The 20,362-nt window shown below is 41.7% G+C and overlaps 1 protein-coding gene across 1 annotated transcript in view; it reads right to left on the reverse strand.

The window, feature by feature from the left end:
- Window positions 1-20,026, reverse strand: part of FAM184A (family with sequence similarity 184 member A) — an 80,230-nt gene extending 60,204 nt beyond the window's left edge. The window contains 1 exon segment of the mRNA XM_040551977.1: window positions 19,847-20,026. Within this exon segment, the coding sequence (XP_040407911.1) occupies window positions 19,847-20,005 (159 nt within the window). The 5' untranslated portion in view covers window positions 20,006-20,026.
- Between the last annotated feature and the right edge of the window lie 336 nt (window positions 20,027-20,362).

Raw genomic sequence — 20,362 nt, forward strand, 5'->3', positions numbered from 1 at the left:
GTCATGACATCTATTACATGACATCTATCGCCGAGAGAAATGCTCAGCTGTTCTAGCCTTGTGTTGCTGGCTCTAAGACAGTCATGCAAGTCCACGCTACGCAGCAATCCAGTTCTGTACATTCATGTTACACTGTTCTCAACTACAGCTATTTCTAGGCAGTATATTACCTGCATGATTAAAAGACACTTTGTTAACTGTGTATAGAGTTGTTTTCAGTTGTAAAGTATAAAACCAACTTGCAGGATAAGTCAGAGTAAAAAGTTTAATATTTTTGATGTCAGAACAAAATTTAAATTTGCATTTTCATGATGACATATTTTAGTATGGCCCAAGTACACACTGCAGAAAGACTGTTATGAAAGATTAAAAAAAAAGTTTTTTAAAAAAGTTTCAAAAGTTAGAGTGAGAACTAATGTAATTCCTCCTTGGAAATTAGTTCTTATTTTTCAACTCAGATGATACCTGTAAATCAAACTAGAATCCTAAACCACTTACTTGCTTAATTGATAAAGAAAGCTCTCTTACACAAACGTGTAAGAGAACATATCACACAGTCTCTAAGGAGCAAGGAGGAATTCTGTACCAGTGGTCTAAATGGCTATTCAGGAAAAAAAATCAGAGCAAAAAGCATACACTGCAGGACTTCCAACTCAGTATTTTCAGCTACAGCATTTTTTCATTTTATGGAAGCCTTAACTACAACAGATCTCTGAAAGATTAAGGGTAAATGCTGATTTTTCAGAATGCAAAAAGAAAATCCCAACCAGAAACTTTATTCATGAAACTGTTATAACTATAGAAGAATTTGAGCCACTTACCCAGACATACCATACTACCTTGAAGTAATTTCTCTTCCTTTCTCTGGAAAAGTTACCAAGATTTTAATAAACAAAAATCGATGTTCAAACTAAGAGCTGATCAATAAGCTTCCGCTCCTTTTTACAGTTTTTCTCCTAAAACCTTAAAAACAAATAAATAATAAGGAAAGAAGTTGGCACAGTCACTTTTGCTCAAATCACACCACTTGTCAGTCCAAGTTTCACCTCAGGCTGAACTTTGAGAATAATATCTAGGACAAGTTTGCAATGGCCCACTGGTAAACTTTCCAGCAACCTACAGGGATCTATCGTACAGTGAAAAACACAGTTCCAAGCTACCTCTCAGTATTTGCACAATACTGGCTATTATTTTTGTCATTTCACAGCAACAACTTAAATGTTCAACACGTAATTTTTATTAACTATTACAGAAACAACATATGCACAGAATCGCAGAATGGCCGAGGCTGGAAGGCCCCTCTGGAGGTCATCTGGTCCAACCACCCTGCTCAAAGCAGCGTCAGCTTAAAAAGGTCATGCAGGGCCCTTTTGAAGTGTGTTTTGAATATCTCGAAGGATAGAGACACCTCAACATCTCGGGGCAGCACATGTTAATGACCACAACCCTCTGAGCCCAGCAGTTCAGACAGTCTTCACGCTATCTCAATGTTTATTTGTCTAGCACTCACCTGGAAAAACCAAACTGGCACACGACAAACAGCGGTGAAGACACACTTAGTGTTAAATTTCCTAAAAGCAATCCTGCAAAAAATATGGCTCTGAATAGACTTTTTTTAACTCTCTAATCTATCTAGAGAGTGTACATCTATCAAAATACTTCAAGTTTTCGCAGTTCCCTCTACCCCAGGTTATCTGAACCATTCAACTGAATAAAGTCAGTAAGTGCATACTTAAGTAGGAAAATTGTAGTATCTCCATTAAAGACCTACAAGAAAACTGATATCCTGGTGGCAGCTTACAGCTATGTTGTTTTGTCCAAAACAATCTCTTTTCCATTTCTCCAATATAGTAAGGTGAATCCCATGGCTGCTCAACCCGAATACTAAGTCACCAGTCCAACATCTGGATTTTCTTATTACGGTTACCTAATTGGATCTAAACTCTATCAGTGATACAGTTTTCTCAAGAGCTACACTAGCGAATGTTCTTCAAAAGCTGTCCTATGCATCTGCAATAAAGATTTTTACTAATGCTTTTGTTCGGCATCTTGAATGCAACATGATTCCGAGTTGTTAAATGATTAAGAGTACTTAAATTGTAACGATTATCTGGATTTGCACTTTTACAGTATTTCATTCTACATTAAATGGAAGGCATTAACTCCTCTTGTTCCAGCAATTCATCATACAAAAGTAGATCTGTTCAGAGTTTCTCACCTCCCGTAAATATCCCTAATGCCTGACAGGTCAAGTCAAATAAGGCTTTTCATCAAGGCCTCAAGTTTTGGGCACCAGGAACTATTCTAGGAAGCAAAGAAAATCTTTAATAGCTAGCATGATAAAGAAGGATGATTAAAGGAAAACCAAGAAATCTTCTTTCTTCAGCATACACACACACACAAATATATATATAAAATGAAGGAGTTGAGAAAATATTGGAAATCTTAAATCAAGGAACACACACAAATACGCTTGCAACCATTTATTTATTTATTTATTTTTATGTTAAATACTTGCGTGCAACTTCACATTAAATAATTAGCTTAAGGCCTTGTGCCTTGAGGCACGTACAGGTCTGTATCATGCACATGTCAGTTTATATATATTTAGTCTCTCAAATGAAAATGCCCAGTTCTGACTACTATTGTAAAACTCTCCATTTTTATAAGAAAGAGGAAACAAAAAGCACACTAAATTGGTAGTATATTTCAAAACACACCATTGGCTAACAGAAGACCTGAGAATGACCCAAATAAACCACATATGAAGGTCACCTTCATAGAATATCAAGAAATTATTCTGAAGCACTTTCAAAGACTATTCATAGTACAATGCAAATTCTAGAACACCCGCTCTTGTTCCACAGAATTATGAATGTCTTAACTTTTAAGAAACAATAAAGAATAGATTTGCTTTGCAGAGTAAAACATTTAGCAGCAGACAATAAATTTGTTTGTTTAATATTTTTCAAAGTTCAGTTTCAAACAGCTATCAAATAATTAAGTAAACAATACACAGATGTTATTTTTTAATAGCATTCTTAAAAACATTAAGCACAAGTATCTCCAGCAGTTAATGCACTTCTTCCCCTAACACAGTCAGGAAAGGTTCTAATAAGGAAAAACTTTGATACCTAGCTTTCCATTTTGTTTTGGTTTTTGGCAGGTCTTCTCACTAAATCTAATATATATTTAAAGAGAACTTATGTTGCTTTCTACCTACAGTTTAAAGGTTAGAAAGACTGTGTATAATATAGCTTGGTGAAATTAACTGATGCCATAGGACCATAGAACAGCTTGGGTTGGCAGGGACCTTAAAGACCCATCCAGTCCCAACCCCCTGCCATGGGCAGGGACACCTCCCACCAGACCAGGTTGCCCAAAGCCCCATCCAGCCTGGCCTTGAACACCTCCAGGGATGGGGCATCCACAGCTTCTCTGGGCAACCTGTGCCAGTGCATCACCACCCTCACAGTGAAGAATTTCCTCCTAACCTCTAATCTAAACCTACCCTCTTTTAGTTTAAAACCATTTCCCCTTGTCCTGTCATTATCTGACTAAGCAAAAGTTGCTCTCCATCTTTTTTAATAAACCCCCTTTATGCACTGAAAAGCTGCAATGAGGTCACCCCAGAGCCTTCTCTCCTCCAGGCTGAACAGCCCCAGCTCTCTCAACCTTTCTTCACAGGACAGGTGCTCCTTCCCTCTGATCATCCTCACGGCCCTAATTTGCCTGCTAAGCCATACCCTGTCCCAAAATCCTATACAGGACACATTGAGAAGTGAAATTGCACTGTAGCTGCAGCTTCCTCCCTTTTCCACTTGCCTAAGAATAGAGAAAATTCAGCTAAAAAAAAAAGCTAAGCAATCTACTGTACTACATGATTTCTGTTTGAAATCAATGTAGCTTTCTTTAGAAAGGAAGCACAAGGAAGGTATAAATTACATGAGGGTGTAAATGCCAGGAGATTAATCTGTGTCGACATCTGCTACAGCCTCCTGGCACTCTTAGAGAGCAGGTAACTCACCATTTCTGAAGTTAAACACAAGAGTACAAGAAAGATCAGCTACGTGTTAATCCCCAGGTTGTAATGCAGTAAGTTGAACACAAATTAGAAAGCCAAACTAATCAGATCATTTTCAAGCATGCTTATTTTCACAGCTAAGCACACACAAAAGAGTTGACCAGCAAGGACGTACAATTGACAATTCCACCATGATAAAGGTGGAATTGCAAAAATAGTCTTTCACAGCCCTCTAACGAGCAGGATTAATTTAGGTATCTATTTTGCATGCAACTGGAATCAACTGTTTTCTCCTGTTACAGACTAGTTTAGCACATATTTGCAAATGCATCTCAATGCCCTTGGGCTGGGCAAGGCATGGAAGTATTGCCAACAGCACCCAGTCATAATCCCTTTTTGGTTCTGGAATGTTAACCTCTACCAATCAAGTTATGTCAGAAACAACCATTACAAATCTGTAGCACAATTAGCTTCAGGCAATTTGCTAAGACAGTTAAATCTTGAGAAGCAGACTGCAACAACAACAACAAAAAAGATTTAGTGACAGATGTACAAATTCCACAATTTGCCTCCTGGTGAGTAAGAAACCCATTTGCCCTCTAATCATCAAATCAGAATACAGTTGACACATCTGCTGGTTAGACCTTAAGGTTAGACCTTAGATCCGATGGTTAGACCTTAAATCACTTCAAGGAAAACAGGACAGGCCAAAGGACTACTCCAAGTTCTGCTTTAGTCACTGAGCTGCATTGTCTTACAGACTTAATTATTTAATATTTGCATATTTGATTGGGGACTGGGGCACAGAGAGCCCCAGAGAAATTTAAGCCAGTATGTCTATATTGCATCTCTTTGTGGGTATTTGGACTCCAAAGCAAGGCACGGGGAAGTTCTCAGAGCTGAGCAACTGACTTGGCATTCAAGAGATAACGCTAGTTTGCCCTTGGCAAACAACCCACACAGCAGAATTTTCTCTCAGCAGAGTGATATTATTAAGTTCAAACCTTCCCAAAACAGAGAGTAACAACACCTAACTGGAGAAACAGGGTGAAAAAAGTAGTCATGTTACAGACTTGTACCACCTTTTTTTCATTAATCATCAAAATAATTGTTTTAAAGCTTTATATAATCTCAAGAAGCAATTTCCTCATCTTTTAAGAGCTATGAGGGCTTTTGAATCTAACAGACTTTATGCAACTTTCAGAAATAGCACACATTCCTTTAATGAATTTGATGGCACGACAACTTGTTTCCAACTTTCTAAAGTCCTTTAAAAGTTAAGAATGCAATTCTTTCAGAACAGACTTAAACTAAGTATAAATCCCGAAAGAAATCATTAAGTTTTGTGTGGTATATTTCCTAAACTAGCTTTAGACAATCAAACTTGAACCCATTTTTTAGAATGTTAACAATACGAATAAAATACTGCTGCTGCTCACTTAAATATTCGCTAACATATCTTAATATGCTAACCGACAGAGCTTCCTGAGAAGTACTAGTGACGATTCCAGTCTCACCTCTTCGTCCTCCTGTCGTTCTTCTGGGAAGTCAGTACCAAGCGACAAGGCACACACACACGCGGGGAAATCATTCCCTGCGCGTGCCTTCGCAGCACTCAAGATACTCAGTGGCACGGCTCACCACGTTGACGCGGCTCAGGCTCAGCCCCGTGGAGAGCAGCCGGCCGGCAGCCTCCCTCCGCTTCAGCACCACGGCGAGCGGCCGCGCTGCGGCCCCTGAGGCCTCCGGGGGCAGGGCACCGAGCAGAGCCGGGCCCGCGGTCCCACCGCGACCGCCGGGCCGAGCCTCACGCAAGACTGCCTGCACAGCTGCCGAGAGAAGCCCGCACAGCCCCAGACTTCAATAAAATATGGAGTGTGTTGAGAAAGTCTGTTCTTCTAGATGAACTTGAGACTACTCTCAATTCCCTGACGAGGCACTGGTTTGCATGCTTCCCACTCACTAGAAGAACACTGCTTCTTTCCGTACATTTAATGTTTTACCTTTTCTACAAGAACCCCCAAGAATCCATTTTCTACAGATGAGAACAGAGGAGGGTCAAGAATTACTAGCTAACCTACAGCCCAGTAAGGCATGCGAGTCAGGACTCCAAAATGATTTCCTTTAAGAGGTCACATTTACCAAAATTTGATACGGGCACATACAAAAGCTACAATTTATGATCAGCATTTAACTTTTTTTCATGGAATCATAGAACCAAACAATCACAGACTCATTAACGTTGGAAAAGGCCTCCAAGATCATCTGGTCCAACCATCCTCTACCACCAACATCACCCACTAAACCATGTCCCTAAGCACCAGGTCCAACCTTTCCTTGAACACCCCCAGGGGTGGTAACGCCACCACCTCCCTGGGCAACCCGTCCCAACGCCTGACCACTCTTCCTGAGAAGAAATGTCTCCTACTTATTTTAATTGTTGCAGAGCAGTGCTTACACTGAGTCAAGGACTTTTCAGCTTCTCACACTGCCGTGCCAGCAAGGAGGCTGGAGGTGCAGGAGGAGCTGGGAGGGGACAGAAGCAGGACAGGTGACCCCAAGTGACCAAAGGGATATTCCATACCATGGGATGTGGTGTGTCCTGGTTTCGGCTAGGATAGAGTTAAATATCAGAAAAATAAAAACTGAGTAATTATGATAAAACAGTGATGGATGGATAGCACACAAATGATGGAGGCAGGGATAAAAAGTGATTGTAAAACAAATACTGAAAAGCGTAACTGAAAAAATGCTAACACAATCAAATATTTTAATTGTTACCCATTACCAACTGGAACAGTTACCACTGTGGCACGCTCCAGTATAGCCTTGTCATGACCACCTTGGGAACTTTTATTCAGGAAAGTGCTTTACTTTTTAAATTCAGTATTGTGTTAGTTCCCCCATAATGATTTGGCCAGATGCCACTCAGCTCTAGAGCAGCACAAGCTATTGCTGACCAAGAACCAGGAACTGCTTGGAACCACAACATGATCTCTCATTTTTTACACCCACTCAGCTTCAGGTGTAAAATAATCTCACAGGTGCCGTGACAAGAGCCGGGCCGAGGATCCATTCACTTCCTTGCCTATGTATAGTCAAACTGAGACAAGCGGCCCTTCAGCACTTGCTCTTTCACTCTTCATCTCTTTCTGTTCTGCCAACCATGAGACAGCAACACTACTGAGGTTCTTCCAAAGCCTTTTGTTTTGACATGGAAGTGAAATGCCTACATCAAATGAACTTCACCTATAGTTACTATGAGGATTTGTTATGGGTTAGGTTTTGTTGTTTTTGTTTGATTGTTTGATGGGCTGGTCTTCTCAAAGACTCTGTGTCATACAGACTTCTGTAAAACCAAACCCTCAGTTCTAGCCTCAGTGATGGGATTTTTGCAACAGCAGGATCATAGAATCAAAGAAACATTAAGGTTGGAAAAGACCTTCAAGATCATCTGGTCCAACCATCACCCTACTATCAATGTCACCCACTAAACCATATCCCTACACAGCAGGTTCAACCTTTCCTTGGCTACGAAGATGGTGAAGGGTTTAGAGGGGAAGACGCATGAGGAGCGACTGAGGTCACTTGGACTGTTCAGCCTGGAAAAGAGGAGGCTGAGTGGAGACCTCATCGTGGTCTACAGCTTCCTCACGAGGGGGAGTGGAGGGGCAGGCGCCGATCTATTCTCTTTAGTGACCAATGATAGGACCTGAGGGAATGGTGTCAAGCTGCAACAGGGGAGGTTCAGGCTGGATATCAGGAAGAGGTTCTTCACTGAGAGGGTTTTTGCACACTGGAACACACTCCCCAGGGATGTAGTCACGGCACCAAATCTGTCAGAGTTCAAGAAGTGTTTGGACTGTGCACTTAGTCATATGGTCTGAATTTTGGGTAGACCTGTGTGGAGCCAGGAGTTGGACTCGATGATCCTCATGGGTCCCTTACAACTCAGGATATTCTATGATTCTGTGATTTCCTTGAACACCCCCAGGGACGGTGACTCGACCACTTCCCTGGGCAACCTGTTCCAATGCCTGACCACTCTTTCTGAGAAGAAATGTCTCCTAATTGTTTTAATTGTTGAAGAGTAGTGCTCTTTGTTCAATTCTTTAATTGTTGAAGAGTAGGGGCAAAACATTTCCCTTTTTCCACTTGCCATTCGCATCACCCAACTGCCAGGACTTGTCAACTATGATGGAGAGAGGCTTGGCAACTACATCAGCCAGTTCCCTCAGGACCCTGGGATTCATGTCATCGGGTCCCATAGACTTGTACCTGTTTAGATTCACCAGGTGGTCTTGAACCTGCTCTTCACTTACAGTGGGTGGGACTTGGATCCCCAGCCTCCATCTACGGGCTCAGGGAAATTAAAGACTTGTGAATCCTGTCTACCAGCGCAGACAGAGGCAAACAAGTTGTTGAGTACCTCAGCCTTCTCCACGTCTGTCTTTACTGATTACTCGGATATAGAAACTCACTCCTAATATAAGAAATTAGCCACCTATAATCGCTTACACACTGCTATTTTCACCCCTCAGTCTATTTTCACAAATGTTAAAGGCGCGTGGTGGCCCTCGGGGACTCCTCCTGTCACCCCAGTGCAGCAGCCCGAAGGAAGCTGGGTCCTCTCTTGCGCTCTTCCTCGAGGCTCTGTGCAGAAGGGATGCCACCTCTCACACAAGGGCTGGGGGATGGGAAAGAACTCACACAACCCCTGAGAATCGGCAACAGAGTTCTTTATTGCCGGGACATCTTGCAGATAAGCCTGTGGGACGTCCATGGGGTTTGGTGACTCCAAGCTAATGCTTGGGATGGAGCCTGAGCGACGAGTAGGGAGCTCACTGGGCACTGCTGTGATGCTGTTGGTGGGCTCGGATGGCAGAGAGCAAAGACATGCCGGGGTAGTTGCAGGTCTGATCTGACCGAGGTGGATCCACTTCCATTGGATCCTCCACATCAGCTGGTGGATCCGACTCCATGGGCTCCACGGTGTTTGGCAGAAGGATAAGCCACTCCTTGCCCGGGACTGCCCAAACGGGATGCCTTCCATCAGGAATGTTTTCAGGCCAGGGTGCCAAACCAGGGGCTCATCCACTTCCACCCCTAGGTCCCATGCTACTGTCCGACTCATTCCCATTTGTGGGTCTGATGCTGCCGTCTGGTTTACGGCCACAGCTGGGTCCCACACTGTGTTCCAGACTATGGGCACGCCTCTGCTCCACCCGCCTGTCCGGCTGACACTCCCGCCTTCGCCCCACACCACCACTGTGCCACTGGGAAGGCCCAGGCCCCCTGTCACTGTATGGCTGAGGGGGCAGCCTGTTCCCCGCCTCGTTGCGGTGCCAGTGGTACCGCCTGTAGGTGTCTGTGGGCTGCGCACCAGAGGTACCTCGAACACTGGTGTCAGTCCTGCTGCAGGCGCTGTCCCTCTGCCCATGACACTTCTTCTCGTTAGGTGCATTCCTTCTCGGTGCTTCCTTGGACTGCATCGCTGTCCTCACACATAGAAGGGCTGCCGCTTGCCTTGCTGCTTTGGGTCTTCTTCCTGCCGCACAAGCTGGCTGTCAGAGTGCCTAGAAGCTCAGCGAATGCTGGGCCAGCTGCAGGGGTCCTGTTTTATAGGGCCCAGAGCAAGGGCAGGGCAGTGGTGGCCACTGTGACCTCAGCAAGCCTCTGGGATGGAGTGGCCCACACATGGCCAAAGGCGGCTGTGTTGGGAGCGGCCTGGAAGATGCCCTCACGTGGAAAAAGGAGGAGGGTTGGGGGGGCTGAGGGTCCCTTTTCTGGGGCTGGCTCCCCTGGGCCATTTGGCTTGCCAGAGAGAAAGGCTGCCCCTCAGCCACAGGGACTGCCCTCCACCTCCCATTCTGTGCCCTGGGTTTATTTTTAACACTGGTTTTTAGGTAAATTCATTCGATTCTTTATGAAAAAGAACAGAAGCAAGGTGCATCTTCAGCCCTAATTCCCATGTGTGCTTTCTGCTCTGAGTGAAGAATTTCTTCCTCACATCACATCTAATCTAAATCTCCCCTCCATTTGTTCAAAGCCATCATTCACTGTTCCATCGCTACACTCCCTGATGGAGTTCCTCTCCAGCTTTCTTTTAGGCCAGTGTTATGGGTTAGGTTAGGTGGCAAAGCTGCAGGACCTTGCAAATTGCAGCCTTATCTACCTTGTTGCGCATGTTCCACATGACCTTTTCCAGCTCAGGCTCTAGCCTCTAATCGGTGTAACATACAATCATAGAAACATTAAGGTTGGAAAAGACCTCCAAGATCATCTGGTCCAAGCATCCCCCTACCACCAATGTCACCCACTAAACCATGTCCCTAAGCACCACGTCCAACCTTTCCTTAAACACCCCCAGGGACGGTGACTCCACCACCTCCCTGGGCAACCCGTTCCAATGCCTGACTGCTCTTCCTGAGAAGAAATTTCCAATCTAAACCTACCCTGGTGCAAATTTGATATTTTGACATTGTCCAGTGAGAGAACATGTTACTTCTGTCTTCAACTTTGCCAAGATAACAGTTTTCTGAAAGCAGGAAATTAAGTTTCCCTCAGGGCCAGGAACATAGGCCCATAAGAAAAAAAAAAGTTATATATGTATACATAACCATGTGTGTGTCTGAAAAATAATTGCCATTAGAGGAAAAAGAAGTCTACTGAACAGGTATCTAAAAAGAATAATCTACAATTTGAAACGTGGTTTCTTCTGGAGTATCAACTTCCAGGAGAAGCACGCTCTGTCAGAGTGTAGTGATAGGACAAGGGGGAATGGCTTTAAACTGAAAGAGGGGAGATTTAGATGAGATAAGGAAGAACTTCTTCACTCAGAGGGTGGTGAGGCCCTGGCACAGGCTGCCCAGAGAAGCTGTGGATGCCCCATCCCTGGAGGTGTTGAAGGCCAGGCTGGATGGGGCTTTGGGCAACCTGGTCTGGTGGGAGGTGTCCCTGCCCATGGCAGGGGGTTGGAACTCTAAGGTCTCTTCCGACCCACACCACCTTGCAATTCTCTGAAAACAACACCAACGAATAAAAGCTACATTTGCTTCAGGCTCTTTGTTTATGCAGGATATGCAAAAATAAAGAAAACAGCAAGGTCTGCCCAAATATGAACGAAGCACAATGTTATATATTAGATACTCGGAGGTAAGAGGCGAAGCAGAATGTACCTCATACACCAAATGATGAATGGTCTACACTGTAGAAGTACACATGACAAAGTATGAAGCGGAGCATGAAAATAAACATAAGACAAGAATTCTGGGGGTAGAGGGAACGGCCACAGAATGTTCCCCAGCCCAGCTCAAAGAACATGCAAACCAAACGTCATGTCAGATTCCAGTCCCTCTTTTAGGATATATTTTTGCATTTAAATATGTGCAACTTCTATCTCAGCATAAAACAAACAGCCATATGCTTTTAAAAAGAGAAAAGGACTGACTGATTTGTATGGCACAGGCACTTAATGGTCTATAAATTAATAATATAAAGTTAGATACAGGATGGGTAAAATACTGAACCAACTCAAAATATAGCTCAAAATTTTCATATAAAGTTTCACCACTCAGTGGCACAACACAAATAGATATATACTAAAATAACTAATATATGTAGCATATATTACTGGACTGGCAATACAGGTTAATGTTGGAAAGACAGATTTTCAAGGTGTTTCGAAATTTTTTTTTTAGCTAGAAGCATGTCTTACATTGCTTATTACTACAAGGTATAAATAAAATTCATTTTTTAAAGTAGAAAACCTACATTTATTATTACACAAAGCAGGAAAAAATCTATTTTAAGTTCTTTTATCTATTCTTTATTGCAAAAATGGCTTATCACCATTTTCACGTCTCAAATTTCAAAAGGACAAAGACAGTCACAGGAGATTACTGCAATGCATTTTAGTACAAGCTATCCAAACATATCAGCTTTCATAATGCAAAATACAAGATCTGAGAAGGCAGTCCCAGACAAACCCTTAGCTAAAAGTTATAGCTTTAAGTCACATCATGAGCAAAAACATCATTCAATTAATGATCTCTAGATTACAGCACACCTGTTTTCTGAAGACAGTACAATTCAGGTTTCTAGAAATTAAATTTTAGGAAACTGGCTGGAACAATTTATTTCATCGCATTAAAAGGAAATTAAGAAATATACATTTTTGCAATCACCTCATGCTTCTTTTAGCTAAAAGGCTGTCTTTCATTTAACAGGAGCATCTTAAACAAGGACTTCATGAACTTTTTAACAGTAACTATTTTTAAGGGCTGTCATTTTGAGCCTAACCAAGTGACAACCTCAGTAAAAAGCTGTTCTCTCATAGGCTTCTATATGCAGTTTAAAAAGCCTGCCCACAGAAACAGAGCCAGGTAATGCATTAAGTAGGACAAGACGGTGAACAGCTTTAGAGTGTTTTTGTTTCTTCTGGTTATTTTTGGAATGCAATGCCTTCGGTTATTGGTATGACATCAGTCATTAGAAGAATACATAGAAGCCTGGCTTACCACTGCCAGCCTTGTATCAGCCAAGAGACACACTCATCTGATTTCATACCACTATGTAGAGATTTACTGGATGTATTTAACGGTAAGTCTGAAAATAATATAAAAAAAGCTGGTGACTATCTAAGGCAATGAAACTCCCTCCTCCCCTCCACAGAGTTAACTGCAGGAGAATAAAGCTTTCAACGTAGGTTTTTCACAAGAGACTTGGAGGTGAAATCAGGGTGAGGTGAACAGTAGAATCACTAACAAAATTACTACTTCTGATAAAGTCAAAGCCTGAGTTTAGAAAAGGAGATGTTGAAAGAATGACTGTGATTAGAAGTTCCTCATGGCTAGAAGTTAATGTGTAAATACAACAACTGATGACAAGTAACATTACTATACATGCTTTAGATGCAGTGTGCACAAAAAAAAAAAGTGTGACTGACAAGGTTCTTGTGCATGACAACACAAATACCTGAACGCAAACAATGCTGTTACTGGGTAGAGTTTTACAGTGTTTCAAGAAAGTATAGAACCACCTTGACTTATATGACTTGTTCTAAAGAAATGCTACAAAGCAAGAATGAAAGACTCCTCATTTTGAAATAACTTCTTTGTACTTTCACGGTACTCCAGGAAAAAACAAACAAAAAACTGTCTTCTGCCTATATATTTTTATAAGACCTCATAAATCAGAGCTTCTTGCAGGATTGAGTACTTATGAATCGGCATGGACACAGCAATTTAAAATGCTGCACACAGATCAGCATATAAGTAAAATTATACGTAAAGTGTAAAATTACATAGGGTTCTACCATTGACTTTCTTTTTCAAATATAGATAAAAGACTCTCCTGTTTACAACTGCTGTATTTGGAGCAAAGCACTTCAATATTATGTTCTTAACACTGAACTGGCACTTCCTTGATTTTATCTAAAGCAGACGATATTAGCAAAAACCTTTTTTTTGTTTTGTTGTTTTGGGGTGGATTTTTTTTCGAATGCAGAACTTATCTGAAACTGTAACAATAACAACAAAATCAAACTAAACTTCAAGTGTTTCTTATTCTTTCCATGGGATTTATGGAAAGATAAATCATATGTAAAAAGTAGATAAAGATTGACAGATTTTAAACTTTATGGCTGTTGTCAGACCAGGATTTATTTACAGCCTGCATATTCTCTTTTTTTTTTTTTTTTTTTTGACATGTTGATAGGATTTAAGTACAAATTTCAATGTCAGTCTTTTACTGTTTTTTAAATATCCTTAATGTAATGATGTATCACACATAGCAGCTGAAGTACATTCCAGCAAGATTAATATCAACGAGTTATTCATCTCCTTGTAATGCTACATTATTTAAAGTAAGTGAGCATAAGTGACCAAGAAGTGAGCATAAGCACAGAGTAAAAGGACGCATATTATTTGTCCTCTCTTTCACCTTCTCTGTTCATTTCGATTATTATTTTGGATAGATGTTTCCAAATCTTATAATCTCGAAGAAGTTAATATATACCTAAGCATACTGAAGAAGTGTTTTCTGTGAACGTACAATCACAGCTTTTCCAACAAAATCACAGTTTTAATTACACACATGAAGAATTTAGAATATTCAGGCATCAGTGGTCTCAGATGAACTCCCAGGCAATGGTCAGACGTTAAAACTACGCAGAACAAAGATATTTTATTTGAGCATATTTTTATTATATAAAAAAGAAAAATTATCATTCTTGTCCTACTCTACTCCTTTTTGATGCCTTATGACAAAAGACTGTAAAGTCAGTGACCTACTTCACAAATACCACCACTGAAGTATAGCTGTATCAGGTCCATACACCATCCCTGCAGTCTCACCCAACACGCATACAGTGATAATGGGTGGAAGAACCATTCCAGTGATATATGGTCACAAGGTCTTCAAGGCATCAAAATAATTTTTTTCAACTAGTCCTGACTGGGGGAAAACCAGCATCAAGTAATAGTTTCTTCACATCAGGACTGTCAAACTTCCCTCCCCCTAGTCCCTTGATCTCTCCTTTCAGAGCCAAAAAGCATATAAACTTTTTGGAAAGTGACAAGATCCCTACAGCACATGTTGATCACATTGTTAATAAGAACATTTTTGCATTTCACTGCCACCATTCTGCCTGCAGATTATACAAGTTCATACTAAGAATCCATGAGGGAAGCCCAAGGACCATCAGTCCAAAACACTCAGTTCCATGACTTCTGTCCTTCAAAACACAGAAGGTTAGAAAGACCTCTTCTGGTCTGCAACAGAAGCCACAGCAGCTTTAAAGCAATTTTAAGTGCTTCAATTAGCAAATATTAAGCTAAAGCTAATAACTGCTGCTTTTATTTAAGGCCTGTAGAAGAGTCTATGAACCTAAAAACTCAATTTATTTTTAATAAATTTGTAAGTTTTATTATCTTTAACACTGAACTACAGTGTGAACCATTTTTTTTTACACAGTCCCATCTTCGTCCTTTAGCCATCACAGCTACAGAAAACTTCTCTTTTGTGAATAACTCTGGCTAAGACCGCAACTACTGCAGGCTGACAGTCAGAAAACCACATGAAGAAAGTCAGAAAGGGGAGGCAGAGAGAGTATATTAGCATGGTTAAAAAAGAAAAACACCCACTTCAGAAATATTGTCTCTGTTACTTTCCCAATTGCTACCTCCAGTTGATCCCTTCACAGAGGGCTTACTCCAGCTATCTCCGGAATAACTAACACAAACCAGAATTAAATCTCTCTAAAGAAATGCAGAAGAATTCACTATCCATTATTACATGTTCAGGTCTTCAAGTCCTTGAAAACTATTCTCACTGTAATAAGAAAACTACAACATTTATTCCCGCATTACCAGTAGGAAATACATGCACAGATTTTGACATTCAAATCTGTGCTCAAGTCACACCCTCTTTGAAATTCCAGCCTTTTTCATGCAATGCTAGAGCCGTAAGCAAATACTGGCCTATTGCCAATGTTCACAAACATTGGAGAGATGACATAAGGTTGCTTAAAAAATAAAAACCAAGTTTTTCCAAAACTGTTAATGGCATCAGCTACCACTTGACAGCTAATGTCAAAACAGTTCTAAAAGGTTTTTTAGATTCTCACTTCTTCCCTGCTTTTAAGGGCTCTTACATTCTCCTATAAGCCTATACATAAGGAAGCTTCTTTCTGCAAGAGATTCAGTTATTTTGTTTATTGAGGCAGAATACTGTCAAATAAAAACTGACAAAGTTTCAGTAGAAATGTAACATTTGAAGTATTATGATTAATAAGTTAAACCCTAGAGTTACACACATAGCACTTCATTCTGTGATGCTTGAGCAAGACCTTTAACCTTCCCAGCAAAAAAGGCCGCACAATGAGGAGCATAAACATGCGAATTAAGGATTATTAAATTTGCTATTTATTCTTTGAAATAACTTTACTATTAAAACCCCAAACCATTCAATGCGGTAAGTATTAAAGTCTATTGTCTAGGAACCTCTCTTTAAACCAGGAAGAGAGAGGAAAACAAAGAAAAGGGGTGGGGGGAATTTCCTGACTTTATACAGCAAGCTGATGGCAGAACTCAGAACTGAACTCCAGCCTCGGGAGTCCCAGAACTGAGTTTCTTGTTTAGTGAATTATGTTGTGCCTCGGACAACCTCATTGCCTTAGTCTTTGAACCCCCTCAGCATTTTTGGAATCTTTCCAGAACTGAACTATCCAGCTGTAGGCACCTACCAAGGGAAATCACTGGTATTGTTGAGGGTTTCTGTGCTTGTTTTTCTTATTATGAAATTGATCGAGCTGATAGAAACCACTGCTGTAGTGCACATACCACCTGCATGGCACTTCCAGGCTCTTCCACTTGACATAGGATTTCTGCAACTAGGACCATGCAACCAAATCAACACTTCAGATTCTCATCACGTAACGCCAGTGTGGATCATCTAATTAATCCATAAAAGTCAAAGATTTATGTTGATGCCACAGAACTTCCACAACATATTCCGTAAACAAATGTAGGATATGAATTTCTCAATTACGAATGCTCAAGCTGAAAACTACAGCACAAAAAATGGAGGGGGGGCAGAACAAAACAAACAAACCAACCCCTTGACCTTGCCTTCCTCTAGCAATTGTGAAAACAAGTCCCACTCTCCCCCACTGACGTAAGCAGAGCAGCAACTTGCTTTTTGTTTTCTATTCCAGTTGTCTTATGCAAACTAATAAAATATATATGCATATTTTCATCTGCAGCAAGCATAATTCAACAGTGCATTAGCACTCCAGCATGTAGTAGTACAAACATATATGCAATCTCATAATCACAGCTTATTTCTTTTTGGCTTTAATCTTTGGTGTCAGATGCTACTTTATCCCCAAACTGGTACACCAATCTTCCGAAACGCCTAGAATAAGGAGCTTATGCTGAAGAAGAGGACCCAAAATTGCTTCCACTACGACTTCTGCAGTCTTTAAACATGACATGGAGTATCATGTTAGTTTTTAAAGCTGAATTTCTAACTACTGGCATGTTTTACCTTCCCCTGTGAGTTAAAGCATATTAAAGTTATATCAAGTTATATTTTTTTCAAGAGTAAAAATATAGTTAAGCTCTTCAGAAGTGTTGTGCTTAGCAGACCAGACTTGTATCTTAGTCTGCCTCTGAATTACTGATTAAAGACAAAAAAAAAAATTCAAATCGTGTCTTTGTGTTCCTGTATTGCTTTGACCAAAACATTAGATTCTGTATAAGTAATGTGAAAACATGACACAGGAATTCTAATTTTGAAATGTTAGATTTACTTCATGAATGATCTTTATTTCCTACGGGGAAAGCATTTTCTTCTGGTACTATTCAGAGTTCGTAGTACAAGCTGTACAAGGACAGGAAAAAATAAACTACCGAGTCACATTTCTTTTGTCAGAAGACACAAGCTTCCAGGTAACCTAACTACGCCCCCTGTGTACTTAGATTCCTTTTCATGATACTGTATTGTTGGGTCAGATGAAACATCTGACTCCAGTTCTAAATCCCCTGAGAGACTTCCTAGTTCTTCAAGACAGTTTTAGAGAAAAGTAGAGAAAAGACAAAAAAAAAGGGGGGGGGCGAGGGGAGAGAAGCACAGGGGTAGGAACAGTCAGAAGGTGTGAGAGGACTGTTTTATATAAAAGACATGATTAGACACTTTATATAAAAGACACTTCTTATTCTCAATATGAAGTTCCTAGATTACTGAAGAGGAATTCTATACCCAAGTTAGTAAGCATCTGACGGAGACCGAATAGCAGAATTTGGTCAAAAGACCTTCACAGAAATAAATATATATATATATATATATATATATATATATTTAAATCAGCCATTCAATTTGGATAGCTTATTTCCACAAATCTTCTGCAACGTTAAGTTAATTCTTCTGACAGTTAACTCTTGTTTACAGAACTTAAGTATATTGTTTATTTTTCCCTCCTGCAGCTTGATTGCTTTCTCAAGGAGTAACTGCTTCACGCATCTACCAAATTAGGCTTCAGATCCCAGAGCAGGTTAGAAAATTCTTCAGGGTAAACTATAAGCTAAGGCTTCTTTCTTTTTTTTTTTTTTTAGCATCCTTCTCTGAAAGGTCAAATAACAAACAGAAATATGGGACCTGAACTCTCAAACTACACAACTGTCAACATTTGCACCTCTACCTCAATGAAATGAACGCTACAGAATACATTTCATCTTGATCTATATATCATTAATTTTATTGTTGCATTAGGTACAAGTATGTTTATTATGCATCCCATTTTAAGTTTGTTCTTCAGTCCAGACCTTCAGTTCACGAGGATCAGCTAATTTCCCAAGTTTTCTCCCTCAAACTTGAAAACAGCACTAACACACAAAGCAAAATATCAACAGAATCTGCAAGTCAGGGAAACAGATATGAGATTCCCATCCTGCAAATGTCTAATTCACATGTAAAATCCTTGTACAATCACAGCTATTTACAGTTATTGAAATACAACAACCAGAAAGCAACCGGCAGCTTTTATTTGCAGTATTCTGAAATCTTTGGCAGGACAGGCATGCACATCATCTTCGAAGAATCTTCAAAGAACTCTATTATGGATCACAAAAGATCCTATGAATAAAGCACAGTGTTTATTAATAAAGACTCCAAGTCTTCCAAAAGAGAAGTTCAAGGTACTCCAGCACTATCCATATAAATCCACATTTAACTCACGCCCGCCTCAAGACAGCTGACACACCTTAACTCACAAAACACAGGGCACACGTGCAGTGATGCGGAACTCATGGGTACACACACACAATTTCACAAGAGACACAAGACTGTTTCTGAAACCAACTATAAACTGCCGGGAGATTCCTAAAGAAAGAAAGGGAAATATACAAAAGTCCACACACAAGTAAGAACTGCTCTTTGAAAGTATTGCTTTGCACATACAACTGGCCTTAAGGTAAATCTAAAATACATTTATGGTCTCCTGGTACTTTTTGCACCTTTCAAGGAACACAGGTCTGTAGTAATACCTTTAATATTTCAATTCATCATTTGTATTTCATATGGAGTAACATCACAGTGATTCTTCAGGTGATTCTAATCCTAGTTTTCTCTATGAAAGTACAATTTTAATTTGACTGAAGTTAACACACACACAAAAAATGGGTTCTGAATTAAAAACCAAGCCAGAATACCCCTCAGTCATTGGTTTTCCAATAAAGCAAGGTGCATGGCATTTCACTATAAATACTATTTGTAGCCAATCACTTCAGCTGTGCATAAATACAAACTGTATCTCCCCTGTGAGCCTGCCAGCAGCCTTCCTTCTCTTCACTCACATTTCCAACGAAATGTCACCTTCATCCATTTTGGCATACAGTTGAGGAACGACACCGTTCCCCCACTGTGCCTTTAAGTTACCTTCAAATGTTTTAACCATGCAATTCTTGGCAGAAATTGTTACGTTCGTTAAAGAGGAAGCAGAAGAAACACATGCCTTTCATCTCCTGATGCTATTCACTTGTGCCTTGAGCATCATGCAAGAGAGATCATAGCACCACGTTGTTGTTTTTAAGTTATCCGAAGTAAATTTCTGCTACGATCAAGCCTGCAGCGTGTGGCCTACCAGCCTTAAGCAACACACTTTTAAAACCATCTAGTTTGAGCACAGCCTTAACGAGATCCCATACTGGAGGTGCTAGCACGGAGGCCGTTCAATCAGCACTACGAGACCGAAGGACGGGCTTCTCACCCTTCCCGCTGGCCACGTAAAGCACGAGGCACCCCCGGCCGGGAAGCGAGCCTCACCTTGGTGAGCTGGGCGATCTTCTTGCTCATTTTGAAATGCAGCTCGGGGCTGTGCTCGGCGCCCGGGCCAGGGCCGGCGCCGAATTTCCCGGCGGCGGCGGGCGCGGAGCCGCCGCCGTAGCCGTGCTGCTGCTGCCAGCTCATCCCCGGGGTCGCCATCTTCAGCGTCCGGCCCCCGCTCGGGCTCCGCCGCCGCCCCTCGCGCTGCCGGCGAGCGGCGCCGGGGGCTCCCCGGCAGCGGACCGCAGCCCCGGGAGGCTCCTCCCGGCCCGGGGCCGACCTCGGGGGCGCTCCGTGCCGCCGCCGCCGGGCCGTGAGGGGAGGCGGGCGAGGCGAGGCGAAGCGAGCCGTTAGCCCCGCAACCGCCGCCGCCGCCCGGCCGTTGGCGCCGCACGGCCGCTCCCGCAGCCTGCCAGCGCCGGGCGGAGCGGCAGCCGCCGTGCGCGCTCCCGGCGGCGAGCGGGAGGGCGGGCGCGCGCGCGGGTCGCCGCCCGTCAGCCCCGGCCGTCAGTCAGC

This window comes from Cygnus olor, chromosome 3, assembly GCF_009769625.2.
Source record: "Cygnus olor isolate bCygOlo1 chromosome 3, bCygOlo1.pri.v2, whole genome shotgun sequence".
Taxonomy (NCBI): domain Eukaryota; kingdom Metazoa; phylum Chordata; class Aves; order Anseriformes; family Anatidae; genus Cygnus; species Cygnus olor.